Below are 19,151 nucleotides of genomic sequence, written 5' to 3'. Positions count from 1 at the left end.
GCTTTCTGAGCTAACTGAAATGGGTGAAGACTGAACATTCTAAAGAGATTGCAGTATCAAGTCTGGTGTTACTACAAAGATCTCAAACTAAATCTCAAAAGGCAAGTTAAAACCAACCTTTTATAAATCTGCCGCAAATTTTGGGTTACTGCACATGCAGTTTTCGGCCACGCCATAGTTGCATTTGCGAAATCTGGCTGTCACATTGTTCACCTAAGAAACTGGGGTGCTACGTGTGTTCGAGCGGGTTGTGTTCGAGCTCATTTTGTTGTGAATCTTGCCACACAGCTGCCATGAATCTCCAAACTTCCGGCGTGCCGATGGATCTTCATCGGGGCTGGTTCCGTCAAAATGGCGGCTGCGGCTACGTCCTGAAGCCGCCCTGCTTGCGCCAGTCCTGGTCCGTCTTCAACGCTTACCGCCGAGAGACGTTCTCTGACAACGAGCCCCTCTACCTGCGAGTCAAAGTGAGCAACTGTCGATCTTCCTTCTTCTTTTAATTTTCAAGTAAACTTTGTGGAACTTGTCAGTCTTACTGCTTTGTTCCCATTGATTTCAAATATGCCATTATTTTTCTCAGTTGGTCAATTAGCTCCCAAGATAATTAGAGACAATTAGCCATTTTTAGTCAAACAATAGACAAAACAGTGTTAGTCGTAAAACTGTAATCTTTGTATTTTCCAGTACTATGAACCCTGGTGAATGCAATAATTGAAGCAGTGTTTCGATGCATCGCTTGGAACTAATCTTACAGCTCATTAAACCTCAGTGTTTAAATGGGCACTCAAAATGATTCCTTAATTAGAAAGTTTAATGAGCTGTAAAATTAGTTCCAAGCGATGCATCAAAACACTGCTTCGATTAGGGCATTCACCAGGGTTCATAGTACAGGAAAATACAAAGATTACAGTTTTACGACCAACACTGTTTTGTCTATTGTTTGACCAAAAATGGCTAATTGTCTCTAATTACCTTGGGATGTAATTGAACAACTAAAAAAATAATGGCATACTTGAAATCAGTGGGAACAAAGCAGTAAGACTGGCAAGTTCTGCAAAGTTTACTTTAAATATCAAAGTTGTTTTAGGACCTGTGTCCCCCCTTAATCAAGTCCAATCCGGTTGCCTACAATGAAGATGTTTGCAGAGGGCACAACGTGAACCCTTATAGAGTTAGGAAATAGAGAAACATGCATTAAAGGGACACTGAAGTGATTTGTAAACATTGCGGGATTACTAGCGCAAATTGTAGTTCGGAGTCCGTAGGCCTTGTTTCGACCACTCTGGCCGCGTTTACGCGAATTTATTTAGTAGAAAAATCAATTCGAAAATGCTGTCCTCCTCTCTTTACGCTCGCCCATTTTCTGTGGCGTTTTCGTGTGACGTCAGCAGGAGATGAGCTGGAAAATGGCTGCGCTACTGCACGGTTCGCCGACCAGCCGACCTACCGATCGAGTCAGTCGGCCCAGCGTTTCGTCCGCAGACCGCCGACGGGTCGTCGCTATTCGCTCGCTCAATTTAAACTAAGCCACAACACCTTTGTGAATGAAAGAATGTGCCTTTCTTTACTTTGTTAGTTTGTACACTGTGTCAAACTCAGTGTCCGGGTCGCTCCACACAACCGCTGCACAAGTGCACATGCGACGCTTCGCTGACTTTACGCTAGTAGGAAAATCTAAGGCCATTTGAAGGCGGGAGAAGAGTCAGCGAAGTCAATATAGGTACTAAGAAAATAAAATCAACTGAAACTTTTACCGTACAGCGCAAAACTAGGGAGCAGGAAGCATTTTTTGCGCTGGGTAAACAAGCACAGCGGTCAGCAGCACGACCGCACATCTGCGAACGCTTTTCCGTCAAAGAAATGCAATTGCTAGACGTGAGATATTGTGGAAGTTCGGGGGACGCTTACTGCAGGAGCGCTATACAGCAAATAGTCAAATAAAGTACTTGAAATGCTTAAAATAAATAAAAGTGTAAACTGGTTATACATTATAGACCTTATATATCCAGCCCGGCCGGTGCCGGCTCGTGGCCTAGTGGTTTGAGGCGCTGGGATTACTGTTTTGAAAGTCACAGGTTCGAGTCCCCGGGGAAAGTACATGTGTTTTTTTTTTTTTTAAGTTGATTTTTTCGTATGCGGCCGATCTTTTCTGGACTGAGTTCACACTTTTTGGGCCGTAACGTTCACTGCTCCACGAGCGAGATCGCAGAACGCGCGCATACTGGCAATGACGCGCTAGCGAGTTCTCGTTGGCATGCTGTTGCCACAAGCACCGACTGCTTGCGGGCAGTGGGCCCAGGCCTCAATCAGCACACCCTTGGCCTGGTGCGAACTAGCTTTTTACGAACAGACATGAGTGAGGCAAGCTCCGAATATGCGGGTAAAGCGCATGGCATTTGAGAGTCTGCGGTGGCGCGGAGGGCGTTCATCCACTGCGTAGGCCTCGTCTAGTGATTTTTACGATTCCAAGCCGCCCTGGGAGGTTTATCTTAGACATTTGACAGCCAACAACATGGCAGAAGCGCGGTACGGTGATTACTGAGATATCGAGAATGGCCATCCAACAATGCCATCGGATGTCAAGCATGTTGTTTTACAGAACCGAAACCGAAACCGAAACTTGTTTGATTGCTAACCTTGGGCATCGTCCAATCATGGTTCCCCCCCCTCCTGACGTCACAGCCTTTAGTTGGTGCGGCCGCCGCAAACCGCACATGGTAGTTTTTCTTCTTTCGCGCTTTGTAAAATAATTACCGATTTGTCAACCGGATAAACGATGAATAGTGTGTTAATTTGAGCCAGTCTACACAGTGCAAGCAAAAACGGGAGCTTGACAAATTCACTTCAGTGTCCCTTTAATGATAGTTCAATCTAAATAAGGAATATACTTTGCATGTGGTTTAGCCAGACCTTTCTCGTATTCAACACAGCACGATTTCAAGTATCCCTTCGTGTCTTCGAACATCAAAATACTTAAAGGGACCCTGCAACACTTTTTGTGCAGTGCAAGTAAACGTGCGCGGCATTTAGTTAACACTGCCAGGAATACCTGAGCCAAATATTACACGTGCGCAAATTATGGTAAGCGCGCAAATCGCCATGAAAGACGCGGAAAAACCAATCGCACTGTCTTCAGTTCTCCTCATTATGCACTTCTGGCATGGCCTCAACGACGTCATTTGGGCCATGGTCGTCCTATTGGCTGTCGCTGGTCAACTTCGCGGCTTGTTTTTCGCATTTCCTGTGATGATCCGGCGGCACCGGCGCTGTGTACCAATGTCTTCTATGTCTGAACCTGTACGCATACTTTGGTGTTTCTTTTGTTTTGTGTGCACGCAGAGTTTGCGTGACAAACTCAATACTCCCCTTTCAACGAGCCTACTCGACAACAAATGTCTATTGCTTCAAAAACACCCTACCAGCCTGAGCGCTTGCTTGCGAGCAGGCAGCCATGCCTGCGTTTTTGTGGCACCAGACTGGAAATAGACCCCTCCACATTGTGGAGAAAAGGCAAAACTCCCCGGCCTGTGATGTATCGAAGGCTGCCGAACAGAACGGTGTGAGCCACGAGAGATCGTGCAGCTTTTCTGGCGTTGTCCGCAGTTGAGTTGAGAGGGAACAATTATTCGCGATTTCTCATTGCGCGTAGTTTCGGTGATAGTGAACGGATTTTCATAAATCTTGCGGGAGGAGATCGTTGGGACAATAGACTTTGCCCCAAAATACATTCTGAGTAGTCGATGGTAAATGTTGCAGGGTCCCTTTAAAAGATATGCGGAATTGTTGAACAGTGCTTTTCGATTTGAAGATGAATCGAGCATTGTTTTATTTACTTCGATTATCGAAAGCTGGGATATTCTCACTCAACTACTATACAACCTTGCATTGAAAACATTTAGCTAGATCCCCTTTTTGAAAAGTTTAATTAATTTAAACTAATTTGCTAATTATTTGAAATATATGAAAAATGTGAAATGGTCGGCGTGACCCCAAAAGGTTATTAGCTGTCTGGCACTTGAAAATTCTACGTTTGTCATTTTACTTTTTGGTCCTCATTATTGGAAACACCCTGTGTACCTCTGTGTTTTTATTTATACTGTATATGTATAGGTATATAAATGTACACTCTATATATACAAGCATAAACACGGAGGGCAAGGGTTTGACTGTAGCCTGTCTGGTCGGGAGTTGTGTTGCAATAAGACGGAGACACTGACCAAAACGAGATTTCGGCGCACGTTAAAGATCCCCAGGTGGTCAAAATTAATCCGGAGCCCTCCACTACAGCGCGCCTCATCGCCTGCGTTGCGTCGGCGCGTTAAACCCTACAATCAATCAATCACTGACCAAAAGAAACTGCTGAAAAATTTGAAAGGAACCTAAAATCACGGCTTTATCTGGAGTCGTTCGAGACGCAGAGGGCACGTCAGGCACTCAATCCAAATGAAGGGACCCTCCCCCCATCGCAACACATGCTGCTTACGTCAGGTACTGAAGAAAACATAAACTTCCCTGAACTTTCCTGCACCCCATTGTGAGCAAGGTTTTTGTAGAGAAGCTGAAACGTCTTTGTCTGTTGTTTTTAAAGTTTTTAGCAGTTTTTAGTTTAAAGTTTTTAGCGTCCCCGTTTCATTGCAAGTATAAACACTAGGGGTGAGCAAATACTCGAATATTCGAATACAAATTGAATAGTGCCTCTGCGAATATTCGATTCGCGAATCGAACATCTACTATTCGATTTTTTGAATAGTCGAGTGTATTTCCTGAACGTGCCCTGGCTTTGCAAAAGTGTGAGACGTTGGTGCATGCTATCGCACTGATGCTACACCATCTGCTCGGCAAGTTCCATCTAAATCGAGCTTTCGACGGGCGTGCCTTGCAGAGGCCGTAAATGTTATCCTTCTGCACATAGTAATGTGCGATTGCATCGATAAGACATTTTTTCGAGCCTTCGCCATCGATTCTGACCGCCTTTTTGAATTCTGTGACCGCATGTTTACATGTTAGGGCAGCCTGCGGTAAAGACCACCGCCATTTCGACAGCGCTTCCGTTGATTTAAAATCAAATGCGGTTCTGGCTGTTTTTAATGCAGTTGGTGTACGGTTACTGCGTGTTTACTTGTTTTTTAGACCACAGTGGATAGCACAGGCTTGTCCTTGGCGACTGTAGTGCGAGCTCTCTTTCCGCTACGTATTATTCACGCTTCATGCTGCCCATGTGCTTTCGAAGTGCCTCATCGTTGTTCCGTGTTCTCGCCTCTTATTGTTCATGCCTGCAAAGTGCTCGCTTCTGAGTTACGAGGAACTGTCTAGTCGTCGCCTATGATTGCAGTACAGCAATTCCAGCGCAAGTTGGGTTTCTTTCTTTTTCTTTTCTTTTTTTTTCTTCCAAATGCGTATCGTGCCCGGTCAGGATTCCTGGAGTTCCAAAAATGCAAGTTGAAAAGTGCGTTCGCCGCGTTGAAAAAGAACGTCATGTCTACCGAACATGCGAAGTAGCTTCTGCTTTTGCACAAAAACCTATGAAAAATCGAGGCCTGTAAAAATAAAAACTGATATTCGATATTCTATTCGATATTCGGCTTTTTTTTTTCCAAATTCGATTTGATATTCAATTCCAAAGTTACTATTCCGCATTTGCACACCCCTAATGGGCACTGTATAAACACTCTGTCGTACTTGCCCACATATGTGCGTACATATACACTGTGTTTTCGCGCGTATAACTCGCTCCTGCATTAACCCGTACCTTCACTTTCTGTCAACAGATAAAAAAAATACATCACCACAAATTGCCCACATATTTTAAACACAAAAGGATAGACCAAAGCTACCACTCAAGCAACATTACGCATTTGTTTATGCAAAAGAACTTACCTAGTTGACTACGTAACTAGATGACTTGCCGCATAAATTTTTTCAGGTTGGTATATTGTTGAGCTCTGTGGGCAAAATAAGCACTGTCAATGGGATAACAGTGGCTTAGTCGCTATTACTACTGTAGGGGCATCACGGTCCAACGTGCGTTGCAGTGAAGCTGCACCAAAGGAAATACCTCTCATATAATCCGCACGTCTACTTCACACTTGAAGGTTTCGCATTTTTCGTGCGGGTTATACACGCGAAAATACGACATATATGTACACGCACCCGTATGCAAGAGTGATTGCATCCTTCCTCCTTTCCTGCAGATCATCAGTGGGCAGCAGTTGCCGCTGCCGAGAGGAGCCTCCAGCAAGGCTACGGCCATCGACCCCTACGTGACGGTGCAGGTGTTTGGCATTCCAACGGACTGCGCCGAGGCACGCACCAAGACCGTCTCCAACGAAGGTGGGCTCCTGACCGATACTGTCTTTTCTCTATGTGCGTTTAAGCTTCCTTCTTGCTTGCTCAGTTTCACTTGCCTGCTGTAATCGATTGAACTTGGGAAAGGGGGTCATCATCATGAACTAATGCATTATCATGAAAACATCGTGAGCTAATGCATTAATACCTCAAATTAAGTAAAACACAATCCATCGTCTTCTTATAGGCCTTTTCAAGGTCGGCGGTGCCCTCTCTTGACTACTTTTGGTATCAACACCATGCTGATACTGAAACTAGTCGCCACAGTTCTATTGGTGAATCATTGCTCTGCACTTGACAGCTTCCACATCGAGTGGAACTGCTTTAATTTCGATTTCACATTTCTACCTACACCTGTTCTTCCACTCTATCCACCAGGCCACTCTCCCATCTTTGACGAGTGCTTCGAGTTCACGATGGCTGCTCCTGAGCTTGCCGTGCTGCGGTTTGCCGTCCTGGACGACGAGTTTATTGGCGACGACTTCATCGGCCAACATTCGATTCCGGTGTCGAGTCTCAAAACAGGTAATGCTCGGCGCTTCTTTGGCATTCACTTTAGAACGAAGTGGCTTCTCCTATGCAGGGTTCATGCGGTTGCTTGAGAACTTTTAAAAACACTCAAACTTGAAAAGCTTGTTTTCAAGGCCTTGATAAGAGTCCTGGAATGCTTACAGACCCTCAAAGATCCTTGAAATTTGCGAATTTTCCTCTTTAACAAGCATAGAATCACAGTGAGGCATACGTAAGGGCTGAGTGAGGATTTGTTGCTTGGTTTAACCTTATTTAGTCAGTAAAAGTTTGCATTTTGTAACACACTGAAAGTGCTTATCTGTGCAACTATAACAAGCAATTATGAGAAATCTTCGACGAAAGAAATGTCGCTGGAGCCATTGTTTAGACGAGGGGACTTGTCTGAAGACGAGTCCCTTTGTTGATAAGTTTGCCGTTAATCATCTACCTAGATTTCACGTGCAGGTGATTAAGCTCTCTCTTTTCTCTTTTTCTTCCTCCTGGCACATGCGCCGACGACGTAGCGTGTATGTGTATTTTGTAAAAATTTCAGTTGAAGTCTTTCGCCCTTTCAGTCTTCAGTTGAAGCGTTCGCCCTTTCCTTTTGGCACTAGTACAATGTACCCAGTATGGAATTCCTTTCCTCACACTGTTTCTTCTTCTGCCTGTGCACCTGCAACAGCAGCGAGAATCTAACCGTTACTTTTGGCACCGCTGTGGGATTGCTGAAGGGCAAGGCGAAATTCTTACATGCGCATTTTTGGCCCTGTGAGCATTCCTGCAAACTAGCCCACACTTCATGAATGTTTTCGAAACAGGCGAAAACCCACGTAGTGTAACCACACATGTGGTAAAGAAGGTTTCTTTCTTTTTTTTCTTTTTTCCCACCTGTTTGGTTTGTTGAATAACACGATGTCGGTGGCATGACGGAAAAGAATGTTGGGCTGATTGTGCACCCTGTGCGTTGTTTCAGGCTACCGGCATGTCCAGCTCACATCCGATACGGGCAAGGTGCTGGAAAACTCGTCGTTGTTTCTTCACGTCACGATGAGCAACCGATCGGGTGACAAGGTGGGGACGCATGGAGCACTTTGTTTCAGTGGCCTTTTCTTAAATGCTACAAACTATCACTGGGGTACTCGGCTAAGACTTTGATGTTTATGTGTGCATATGTGAAGCTCCTGCTTCCTGGTGGCAAGCAGTGGGATGGAGATGGAGTTTATCCTTGATCTTCATAATAAACTAGTCTCTGTGTGTTTTTGTTATGTGAGATGATGTGGAGGCACATATCATCGGCTTTGCCGCTGACTTTGTCGCTGGGTCTCAGATAATGAATGGTAGCCTGGCATTATCCCTGAAGACGAAAGTGTATGACAGCTGCATCTTACCGGTACTCACCTACGGGGCAGAAACTTGGAGGCTCACTAAGAGGGTTCAACTTAAATTGAGGACGACTCAGCGGGAAATGGAACGGAAGATGATAGGTGTAACATTAAGGGACAAGAAGAGAGCGGAGTGGATCAGCGAACAAATGTGTGTTAAGGACATATTAGTAGAAATTAAGAAGAAGAATTGGACGTGGACAGGGCATGTAATGCGAAGGCACGATAACCGTTGGTCATTAAGGGTGACAGAGTGGATCCCTAGAAAAGGCAAGCGTTGCGGGGAGCGGCAGAAAGTTAGATGGGCAGATGAGATCAAGAAGTTTGTGGGGATAAATTGGTCGCAGTTAGCACAGGACGAGGGGGTAATTGGAGATTAATGCGAGAGGCCTTTGCTGTGCAGTGGGCATAGATAGGCTGGTGATGGTGATGATGATGATGATGATGTCGCTGGTGTCAGTGTTCGTTCGTAACATCCTTGCCCGTTTATTTCAGAAATTGAGGAGAAAGCGTTCGTGGCAGACTCGACCCCAGGCGGAGATGAGGCATGTCGGCATTCGTCATCTTGACGAGGCCTTCAAGGCAAGTTTTCTTTCGCCCAGCTTTGGGTGCTCCTGTTCCTTCTATTGTTTCTATTGTTACCATTCTCTTGAAATTCCATGCTTGGGTGGCCACATCAAGAGTACAATCACAGATGCATGCTACATGAACCACTTGAGTCTGTTGAAATGCGGAACCTCACCCTTCATATGCCACGGAGCTCTCCAGTAGGACTGGATTTCTATGTTTTTGATGGAAATGGTATTGAATCCAGTTGGGTTCATTGAGGTAAAGTCTGGTGTCTAATGCACGTCCCTACTCTAGCAATATTTGTATGTGACCTTTCTTTCCATTTCATAAACCTTCTATGAACAAATATGCCTGTTTTACTTAGTGTTCCTCTACCCCACTTTGGACAAACGAGTTGAAATTTTCATCCTATATTTTCCACTCTTAGTGCAGACCTGTTATTTTCCTTTGGGGTGAAGGCCACCATCGCACCACTTGTCATGTGATGGCATGGGTGGAGCAAGTGTTGGGATGCCTATCTGCATGGCTAATAATATACCTATCCTGGATATCTTATAGTGCTCACCAATTGTCGTCTCATCGTGCAATGAGACAACATGGCACTGTCTTTCATAAGAGCAGGACTACTGCCCTGTCCCCGCTCTTATTTATTTCTATGCTCAGGTGAGATGAGGAGTAGAATGAAGTGCCACTGCCTCCCACACCAAAGGACATCATTCCATCCTTACCAAATAGTACTTGTGTAATTAGGAATACTAGTAAAAAAAGAACTGTAATCTTACTGTCACAAGGAAAAGCTTACATATGGGGTTGTGCTCTATGCAGAGAAGTCAGACAAACATGCTTGCTCTGATGGCAAAGCTTATGTCAGACTTTTTGCCACTGAGTTTAGAAAAAAGAATTCTTTCTATAAATATTTTAGAGAAATGTCACGGACACTTTTTTGGCAGACCTTGAGAAACTCTCTAACCATTGGGAACTTTGAGAAACTGTTTCGGAGAGTTTGAGCAAGAAAAACCCCGCCCCCATTTGAGGAACGGGGTTTAGGTAAGCGAAGGTTGCCCTGTTGTTTTGTGTGCCTCCTGGTGCAGGGTGCTGCAGGGGCATTGAACGAGTGCCAGCGGCTCAACGGATCGTTGGACCGCGCCATGCTGGAGTGCTGCGAGGAGTGCGGCCTGCCCAGCAGCGCCAACCTGGCCCAGTGCTTGCGGGCCGCGGCGCTCCGCCTGGCTTCTGCCCCTGAAGTGGTTAACATCAGCATCAACGAGGAGAAAGGGGTACGAATTTCACTCCACTTAGACTCCCATTTGACTCTCTATAGTTTACTCTTTCGTGACCACGGAAACAAATGGCCGATATTGAGTGCTTTTTTTTCTCTTGAGCTACTGGACACATTTAGCATTGCTATGCATGAAATTGTAGCTTATATATTTCTTTTTCAAGCACATAACAGCAGTTTTGTGAAAGGTGTAATTATGGACAGTTTATCGGTCAATAAAACAAAACAAAAATCCGCAAAAAAATATACACAAAGCACAACTAGGCGATTGTACTGAGCCTAAAAATTATTTTAGGAATTCCAAGATATACAGAATGTTTCTACATTCCTAAGCTATCATTAAATAAATACATCAATTCTCTACACAAAGTTCTGGATTTTTGTGGGCCCACCAACCTAACAGGCCTGACGGCTGTGGCACTCTGCGAAGCCACTTGAGAGTCAGTCGCTCTCTCTCAAATGTGCATCCAAGCATACCTGTTTGCATTCTGACACGAACTTATCACTTTAGTGGTAAAAAGCAAGAAAAAAATTTAGCGCTCCCAAGAAGCAGCACGCCTCTCTCCGCAGCACTAATTTTACACGAACGCCAGGCTATCTTGAAGGTTATAACACTGCATTTGACAAAATATCCCTGCCGCAAGTTGTCCAGACCCTATACATGAAAGTAATGCCGCATTCGTCAGATATTAGGCACGTTTTGTGTAAAAATACAGCACGAAGTCAAAAACGAACCTTTCCTGTCAGTAGCTGTCAAAGTGTGAAGCTGTTGAATGGGAGAGTCTTCGTAAGAACTAAAATCTGAAGAATCCACATCGTTGCTGGAGTCATCACTGCTGCTGGGGTAAACAAAAATCAGCAGCAGCAGCAGTGCCTAAGTCCCTGAAACCACTGTCCGCCTTTTCAGAGCACGCAGTGAAACAGGATGCCATTTTTTGCCTAAACGGCCGCTACCTTGGGTTCAAATTTCACTCACAACGCCGTCTACCCACGCGAAATGTAAACAAATGGCAATAAAACTGAAAATGAGGTTTTCAGTGGACTCGCCAGATAGCATCAGTTGTCCGAATAGCACCATTTTTAGTTTTTGCGGGAGGGTTGAAAATCATCATTCACCCGTAAATGATGGCCTATGGCGCGGTCGCGAAAGAGTTAAAAAGCACAATGTGTTTGTCAGGCGGATGGATAAATTACCACTGGGTAGGAAAGAGCACCAGACCTGCCTTCAGTTAAGTGATAATAGGTTCAGTGGCCTTTTAGGTCAGCTGTAGAAAAGGCAGTGCAAACAAAACACGTTGTGGTGGCAAAGCAAAGAGGGCTTCGTATTTAGCAGAATTAATGAGTATACAAGCATTTCTCTAAGCGGCACACAGAAAGATACATAGTACATTTTAGTTTGTAGTCCACTCAGTCTGTTTTTCAGCTCAAAAAATGTGTTGTTCTTTTGTTGTTTTTTTGTTTTTAATTAACGTTGGCTCACCTGTGTTTCACATCACACTGGACCCGTATTCTGTGTCATGTGGCATAGGAATAGGTCTGGGCTGAAGGCCAAACACCTCGTGCTACCTTGTGCCAACACTGAATGTTTGGTCAATGGGCCACATACAGACTGGGTGGCTCACAACAGTCCTAAAATGACTGTCTGATGGAAGTAGCCAAAGCGGCTATTACTTATAGCGAAAATACGTTGCAGTTTTGTCAGGGCAATTTCATATGTGCAGATCAAGGATTTGTACTGTGGGAAGGACATACCGTATTTACTTGTGTAGTGAACCCACTTCCTTTTTTTTTTTCTTTTTTCTTTTTTTTTTTTTTTTTCAGAGGAAAATTTGGCATAAATTTGGGGAAGGGTTTATTATGTGGGAAAAAGTTGCAACAGACTTTTAAACGTTCAAATGTCGTACAATAAAGATGCTAAGCGAAGTACTGCGAAAACTTTACCTTTCCATTAAAAACACGTAGGCAGTTATGTAAGCAAATTTCTTTTTTATTCACAACAAGCTAGTGGCCCCCTACTCGCCATCGTCCCCCAACTTGCAACGGGAGCTGTCCTCGTCATTTGAGTCGCAGCTTCGCGTTCGCCGTCGACCCACAGCGCATCACCTTCTGTGCAGTCAAGGCACTCCTAAACTTCCTTTTTAACACTGGGCAACTTCCCTTCTTTGAACCCACGAAACACATAGCAATCCCTGTTCATCGCCCAAACCTCTTGTTTTTCGCCAGTAGCGTACACCCACTGTGTCAACACCGAAGTGCCACCCAGCCGCGCGTTTTCGATGCGCTTCAACGCGTGCTCCAAAACCTTCAGTTTAAAACTCGCTGCGCGGCTCATGTACTGACCGATTGTACGCTGCGCACCAGGAGCACAAAAAAACGGTCGGAACACAGCTGAACAACAAAACAATGGAGCGTAATGGCAAAGTCGCGGAACAGCACAGAGCAGGGAAGGAGTGCGTTTGCTGCTTTCTTTGCACACGGCAGTGCTTTCACGGCACTATACACAAGAAGATTTGTTTTGTGTTCAGCGAGTGGTGCTCCGCAAGTGCGCAATTTTTAAATAGTGAGCCACGGCATCATGCTCGCATCGCCGGCTACTGCCGAGATTTTTTTTTTTTTTCAGAATGCTTTTTTAGCATTTTTGCGAGTACTGTGGTGTGATGTCAAGTTACTGTGATCGTCGACGGCATCAGCAGCCATGCCGAGATAAAAACACAGCACCTTTTCTATTCCCGCTGCATTTTTATGCAAGGTGACAAGAAAGTAAGTTCTCAAAAAGAAAAGTGCATGTGGGGGGGGGGGTCGTGGTTCATTACGCAAGTGTATATGGTATGTTCAGTATATCAGGTCACAGGTGTGATGACATAACTTGTGGGCCTGCTCTCTACGGCCTGCCAAGGAATGAGGCACACTGCGGTTGCGTGAAAGAACTCTTTACTTACATCCTCCAACGCGCTGTCGCCCGTCCGGGCATACACACACACACCATCACCAGAAACACTTTGCTCGTCCCGAGTCCCGAGTCCCCGCGCGCGGCTCTTCAGCACCACCGCCCGTTCCTACCCGTCCACTCGCGCCATCTCTCCGGCGACCGGGCCGCACGGTAGGCGAGGAGGGCGAGGGAAGGGAGCCCATGGCAGGGGCTCCGGGCGACACCCCCTAGGCCAGAAGGTGTCGTGCCAAGGCGCTCCCCACATCTCTCCCCCCCTCAAACACGGGATACGGGTCCATCATTGAAGATCGCCCTCGGGGTCCTAGTGCACGAGGAACCGCTGGTCGGCGCCTGGGGCCGCCCTGTGCGGCTGTGGGTGGGCTGGCACCCGCCGAAGTGTGGCAGCATGCCGCTCTATCGCCATCGCCACCATGTAGGCGTCCGCGGGAGCGCATTCTCGGCTGCCCGGCGCAGGATTCCACCGAACGGCCAGGCTCCTCTCGACAGCGCCCCGGTGTCCCGATCTCCGCTTCTCGGCGCCGGAACCGGAAACGCCGTGATGAGCCCGGGGCAAACACGGTGGACGGGCGCTCGCAGCCCCAGAGCGAGCTGTAGGCTCTGTGCGCCCACCGGCGCCTCCACGCCAGGGCTACAGCTCCGCGATGAGCTCAGCAGGCCCCCAATCCACGAACAGGGCTCCGCCGTTGACAAGGAGGCGAACCGCAGCCGCCTCGCATCTCCGAAGGGCGGCAGGACCCCCGGACCATGGCAACAGATCCCGGGTCGAACCAGGAAGGCCCTCTGCTCGGCAGGCCCGGGCCGGACTCGCAACGCCCAGGCACGAACGTATCGCCCCGCACCACCAGGCCGGTGGCGCGAAGCTCCCGGGTCGCACCGGAAGGGCCCGCTGCCGGCAGGCCCAGGCTGGCATCGTAACGGCCATTGATTGATTGTAGGGTTTAACACGCCGACGCAACGCAGGCGATGAGGCGCGCCGTAGTGGAGGGCTCCGGATTAATTTTGACCACCTGGGGATCTTTAACGTGCGCCGAAATCTCATACACACGGGCGTTTTTGCTTTTCGCCTCCATCAGAAAAGCGGCCGCCGCGGCCGGGAATCGAACCCGCGACCTTGTGCTCAGCAGCGCAACGCCTTAGCCACTGAGCCACCGCGGCGGGTCATCGTAACGGCCAGGCACAAAACCACGCCTCGCACCACCGCACAGGTGGCGCGATGAAACTTGAAGCGGTGACTGTGCTGCGGGTTGCTCCGTGGTAGAACCACGTGAGACCCGGACCCGTGGGGGGTAGACACTACCGCACCCTCAGGTCGTAACGATGGGTTCGAACCCTATCGCCGGCCGTTCTGTCCTCAGTAGCGGGACTCCCACCTTCTGGTTCTGCTACCACCTGTTCGTCATCGCCAGTGCAAACGTGATAGGCCTTGAGATCGCTAACGTGCACAGGACCCACCAGCTCGTCGCTTTCAAGCGACTGCATCTCATACGTGAGCAGAGTCGTCTGCGCCGTAATTCTGTATGGCCCTTGCCATTTGTGTGCGAGCGCTGCAGTGAAGCCGCGTGCAGCGTTGCTGAGTGGGTGTGTTCTCCTTAGCACTAGGTCACCGATGTTGTACACAAGGTGACGACGGCCTTTGTTATACTGCTCGGCTTGCTCCATGTGCGCCACGTCGAGATTCTCCCGAGCCGTGCGTTGCGCTGCCAAAAGGCGTTCCCGGAGCCTAGCCGCGTACTGCGACAGAGAAGGGGCGTTACCCGCCGCCGCGTACAGCAGTGCATTTTCCATTGGAAAAGCGATCTCTCTACCGAAATTTAGGTAACCTGGTGTCAAACCTGTTGACCTATTTACGGTAGTCCTAGTCGCGAAAGCCAGCTCAGGCAAACGCGCGTCCCAGTCCTTATGCTCCTTGGTTGTCGCAACCAGCATGCACTTCAGGTTCCTGTTCACCCTCTCAGTGATGTTGCTCTGAGCATGATAAGGACTCGTTTCCCTGTGCCGAATGTGCAGCGCTCGACAACAGTCTGAAAAGACTTTGCTTGTGAAATACGAAGCATTGTCAGTGATCAGGTCGGAGGGGAAGCCGAAACGAGTGAATGTCTCCACCAGCTTCTCTACGATCCGCTCCGACGCTAGCTTTCTAAGGGGAAACAACTCCACCCACTTAGAAAAGTGGTCCGTTATAACCAGAATGAACTGGTTTCCTCGCGCGGATCTTGGGAGGGGTCCCATTACGTCACACGCTACAATCTGCCACGGGTAGCTGCTTTCCACCGGCTTCATGAAACCCACAGGTTTCCCAGCGCGCGGCTTCGCTACCTGGCAAAGAGGGCAAGCGCGGGAATAGCTCATTACGTCTCTCCTCATGCCTGGCCAGGTCGCGACACGGCATAACTTGTCGTAAGTCTTACTGCCGCTGCCATGTCCTGCCAGCGCTGAGTCGTGAAAGTACCGCATGAACCGTTTCCGCAACTTCCTCGGGACCACGACTCGAAAGGGGGATGAAACCGCCTCTTCGTCGTCCAGTTGGGGAAAGTAGCGAAGTAATAAGCCATCGTCGCCCAGCAGATACGCGTCAAACCCCTCAGCGTTACCGGTGCAAGCTACGCCGCTCGTTAGCCTTTTCAGCACCCGCTGGCACAGACCGTCTGCTTTCTGGGCCTCAATGAGCTCTTCCTTACTCACTACCTCCCCCCACGACAGATTCCTTTCTGCCTCTGTTCTCCGGGGGCGAGAAATCGCAGCTGCGAGATGCCGCTCCTCTTTCCCTTTGCGGCCGGCCTCGACTCCTCCGTCCGGCCCTTTCCTCCCCCTCTCGGGGTGGCCCGCGCCGCCCATGAAACCACTGCACTCGGCGCGCGCGCTTCCGCCACCCCCTTCCGATAAGGGGAGCAAACTTTCCGCCAACATTCGGCGCTGATCATCGGATCCTGAAAAAGATGCGACGATCGCTTCTACATCAGTGCTCCTCCTTCCTGACGCCTCTCCCTGGCCTTCCGCAGCGCAGTAGAGTCTATTTGCCCCGTGCGGTTGTAAACCGTGCATCGGCGCGTTCGCGAAAGGAAAGAAAGGGGGTTGCGGCCCGTACCGGTAGCCGTTCCTCCCCATGTCAAGCACAACACCCTCCCTCGAGAGGAAATCTCTGCCCAGTATGACTGAAACAGACAAACCAGGCAAGCAAACAAAACGCTGTCTGCGCTTTCTGCCATCAAAACCGAGCGTGAGTCTCACAGCTCCGTCTGCTTTTGCCGAACCCGCTGCTAAGCTCAAGGGTGTCTCGGCGGGCCTGACCCGGATTCTTCTTTTCCGGCAGGCTTCGAAGATTTCGTCCCCGATGAGAGAAATCGTCGAGCCCGTGTCGACCAGTGCAAAAAGTTCTTGACCGACCAATTGCACTCGCATGAACGGGGCCACCGAGGATGGGTCCCCGTGTGCCCTACATGCGGAGGGGGCCAGCTGGCCGCCGGCGCCAGCGTCGTGGTGCTCTGGGGGCTCCCTTGCACCCCCTCTGCCTGGCCCCCCCTTCTCGCTTCCCGCCGGCGACGACAAGCTACCGCCCTTCACCGCCGCCGGCGATCCGAGTTTCCCTGCGTGCTACGCATTTTCTCGGGGCATTGACGGGAGAAGTGGCCAGGCTTGTGACAAAACCAGCACAAGCGGGCTGTTTCGTCCTGCCTCCCTCTTCCGTCGCCTGCGTTGCTTCCGACCGAGGAGTTATCGTCTCCCCCTCCCGACCAGGCGCAACCCGGTTCGAGCGATTCCTCGGGTCTCGGCGGCAACCTGTAGTGAAGCTCGGCGAGTAAATCCGCCTGAATTACTCGCGCTTCTTGTGCGAGGGCCTCCAAGTTGCGAAAACTCCGGCCCCGCAGGTTCGGTCTGAAACGCGGGTGGCATTGCCTGCACACGCGCGCTACCTTGACCGCGTCGGCTGCCTCGGGGTCGGCCCGTTCGTACAGCTCCTGCATAGCCCGCACGTACTCGAGGAGACTCTCCTCAGGGTGCTGCGTGCGAAGGGCAAGCTCGTCCCTCATACGGTGTTCGTAATCGGGTGGCAGGAACTCCGCGCGGAAGCGGTCCTTAAAATCTGCCATCGACTCGAAAGCCGGTTGGCAGCGCCTCCAACGCGCAGCGCTTCCTACCAGTGCCACGGGCAGGACCTGCCTCAACACGTCATCATCCGATGCGCCTACCGCAGTCTGATACGAATCCAGTTGCTGCAGGTATTCGCAAACGGATTTCACGTCTCCATAGCCGGAATAGGAGGGAACCTCGATATTCAAACGCAGCTTCGAGACCGGCACTACAGGACCCGCGGTGGGAGCAGCTAGCGCCGAACCGAGCATTCGGGTCATCTCCGCGAACATCCCGGTCATCTGCCTCATCATTGAGGCGAGATCTGCGGGCTGCAACTGACCAGCAGCCTCCTGCGCAGCGGCCGCTGAGTCTCCCCCCGAGCCCTGCGGCTCCTCCTTCTCTCCCGTCTCTCTCCTTGTGGTAGGAGCCATTTCCAGCGAACTACCCAACAAAAAGCTGGCTCAACCACGCCAAACTGTAGACGCGAAATACAGAGGAAGCCGCGCTAACTACATACGCAACGCGACAAACACACTCCACACACAAATCTATAATGGAAGCAAAAAACGAACGTCAAGACAATACATTCGACCAACGGGGCTGAACTACAGCCACATTAAAATACAAAAAAAAACTACAGTAGGGACACGTCAAAATACACAAATGACTAATATCCCTACAAACGCTAAATACACTCGCAATGTAACCACTCAGGCCGTTACGCGAACAATAGAGAAAAAAACGCAAGAAAAACTTCAGGCATCTACAGCCATCGTAAAACCTAAGCAAACTAAAACACTGGCCTCAAAACTAATTTACAAACATGCATCTACACGGCTCAAAGCCCTGGTCTCCCACTGCCAAAATGGCGCTTCCTTCCTGGAACAAAGGAATGCCGTCCCAAACCGCAGTGGGCCCCTTCCCGGCAGCCGCAGAGAGCAAATGTCCATGGGTGGGCTTGACATCAGCCCCACGTTCGGGCGCCAGATGTGGTCTTCTCTCTACGGCATGCCTAGGAATGAGGCACACTGCGGTTGCATGAAAGAACTCTTTACTTACATCCTCCAACGCGCTGTCGCCCGTCCGGGCATACACACACACACCATCACCAGAAACACTTTGCTCGTCCCGAGTCCCGAGTCCCCGCGCGCGGCTCTTCAGCACCACCGCCCGTTCCTACCCGTCCACTCGCGCCATCTCTCCGGCGACCGGGCCGCACGGTAGGCGAGGAGGGCGAGGGAAGGGAGCCCATGGCAGGGGCTCCGGGCGACACCCCCTAGGCCAGAAGGTGTCGTGCCAAGGCGCTCCCCACAAACTTTTTGTTGCTAACTGTTTGTTATGTGTAGTCATATTGGAGGGTTTAAATTTATACTGGTACTGGTGCTCTTTTGCACGAGTCTTCACCAAGGCTAGGTTTTCATGTGGGCAAATCAATGCTTGGATTAAAATGCTGGCTAATTTGTTCATTGTTAGTTGTGACCTTGTGATACCCAAGCATAAAGGGGTATTTATCTGCTGCTTCTGGCTCTCTGTGCACAAATAACCAATTTTTGTCACGGAGTTTGTGACCTTGACCTTGAAGTCTGTGACCCGCAACAAAACGGGATCCATACAAAGAATATCAATGTGCGAGCACCGTGGCAGGGTATTTTGGTGTTATGGCATACCAGAAAGCAGAACACTTCAACTTTCCAGTGCAGTTCTAACGCAGGGACTATTTTGCTAACTGTAATTAAGCTTCGCAAAGTCAAAATAAGACCAAGTGTGCTGGACCGAATTTGCTTGAAGTTTTTGCTGCAACCATCTTTAAAGGCCTTCTTCTGTGTTCCAGTGCCCAGTCTTCAAGGTGCAGGGTGACCTCTCTGTCAAGGCATCCAAACTGGTCAGCGCTGTTGAAAAAGTGAGTGCTGTTTCGTGCTTGCTTCAAGGAGTCTTCCCTTCTCGTACAGAATCACTTACTAATCTTGAAAGTGCTTGCCTTTCAAGCCTGGTTGTGGGCAGCGAAAAAAACAAAACCAGTGTATGGCCATGGTCATAGCTGCCA

At 49.1% G+C, this 19,151-nt stretch overlaps 1 protein-coding gene across 3 annotated transcripts in view; it reads left to right on the top strand.

Moving 5' to 3' along the window:
* LOC144162787 (inactive phospholipase C-like protein 1) overlaps positions 1-19,151 on the top strand; it is a 223,663-nt gene that overhangs the window by 190,378 nt on the left and 14,134 nt on the right. For all 3 annotated transcript variants that reach the window (XM_077693450.1, XM_077693451.1, XM_077693452.1), the window contains 7 exons: positions 289-467; positions 6,192-6,330; positions 6,724-6,870; positions 7,829-7,926; positions 8,733-8,819; positions 9,899-10,084; positions 18,939-19,007. In XM_077693450.1, coding sequence (XP_077549576.1) covers positions 289-467; positions 6,192-6,330; positions 6,724-6,870; positions 7,829-7,926; positions 8,733-8,819; positions 9,899-10,084; positions 18,939-19,007 — 905 coding nt within the window. The remainder of the gene's footprint in view (positions 1-288; positions 468-6,191; positions 6,331-6,723; positions 6,871-7,828; positions 7,927-8,732; positions 8,820-9,898; positions 10,085-18,938; positions 19,008-19,151) is intronic.

The sequence above is a fragment of the Haemaphysalis longicornis genome, unplaced genomic scaffold (genome assembly GCF_048455015.1).
Source record: "Haemaphysalis longicornis isolate Haplotype H1 unplaced genomic scaffold, Haemaphysalis longicornis Haplotype H1 scaffold_12, whole genome shotgun sequence".
NCBI classification, from domain to species: domain Eukaryota; kingdom Metazoa; phylum Arthropoda; class Arachnida; order Ixodida; family Ixodidae; genus Haemaphysalis; species Haemaphysalis longicornis.
The sequence above is the reverse complement of the archived record's forward strand: the minus strand, read 5'-3'. Positions and strand labels throughout refer to the sequence as shown.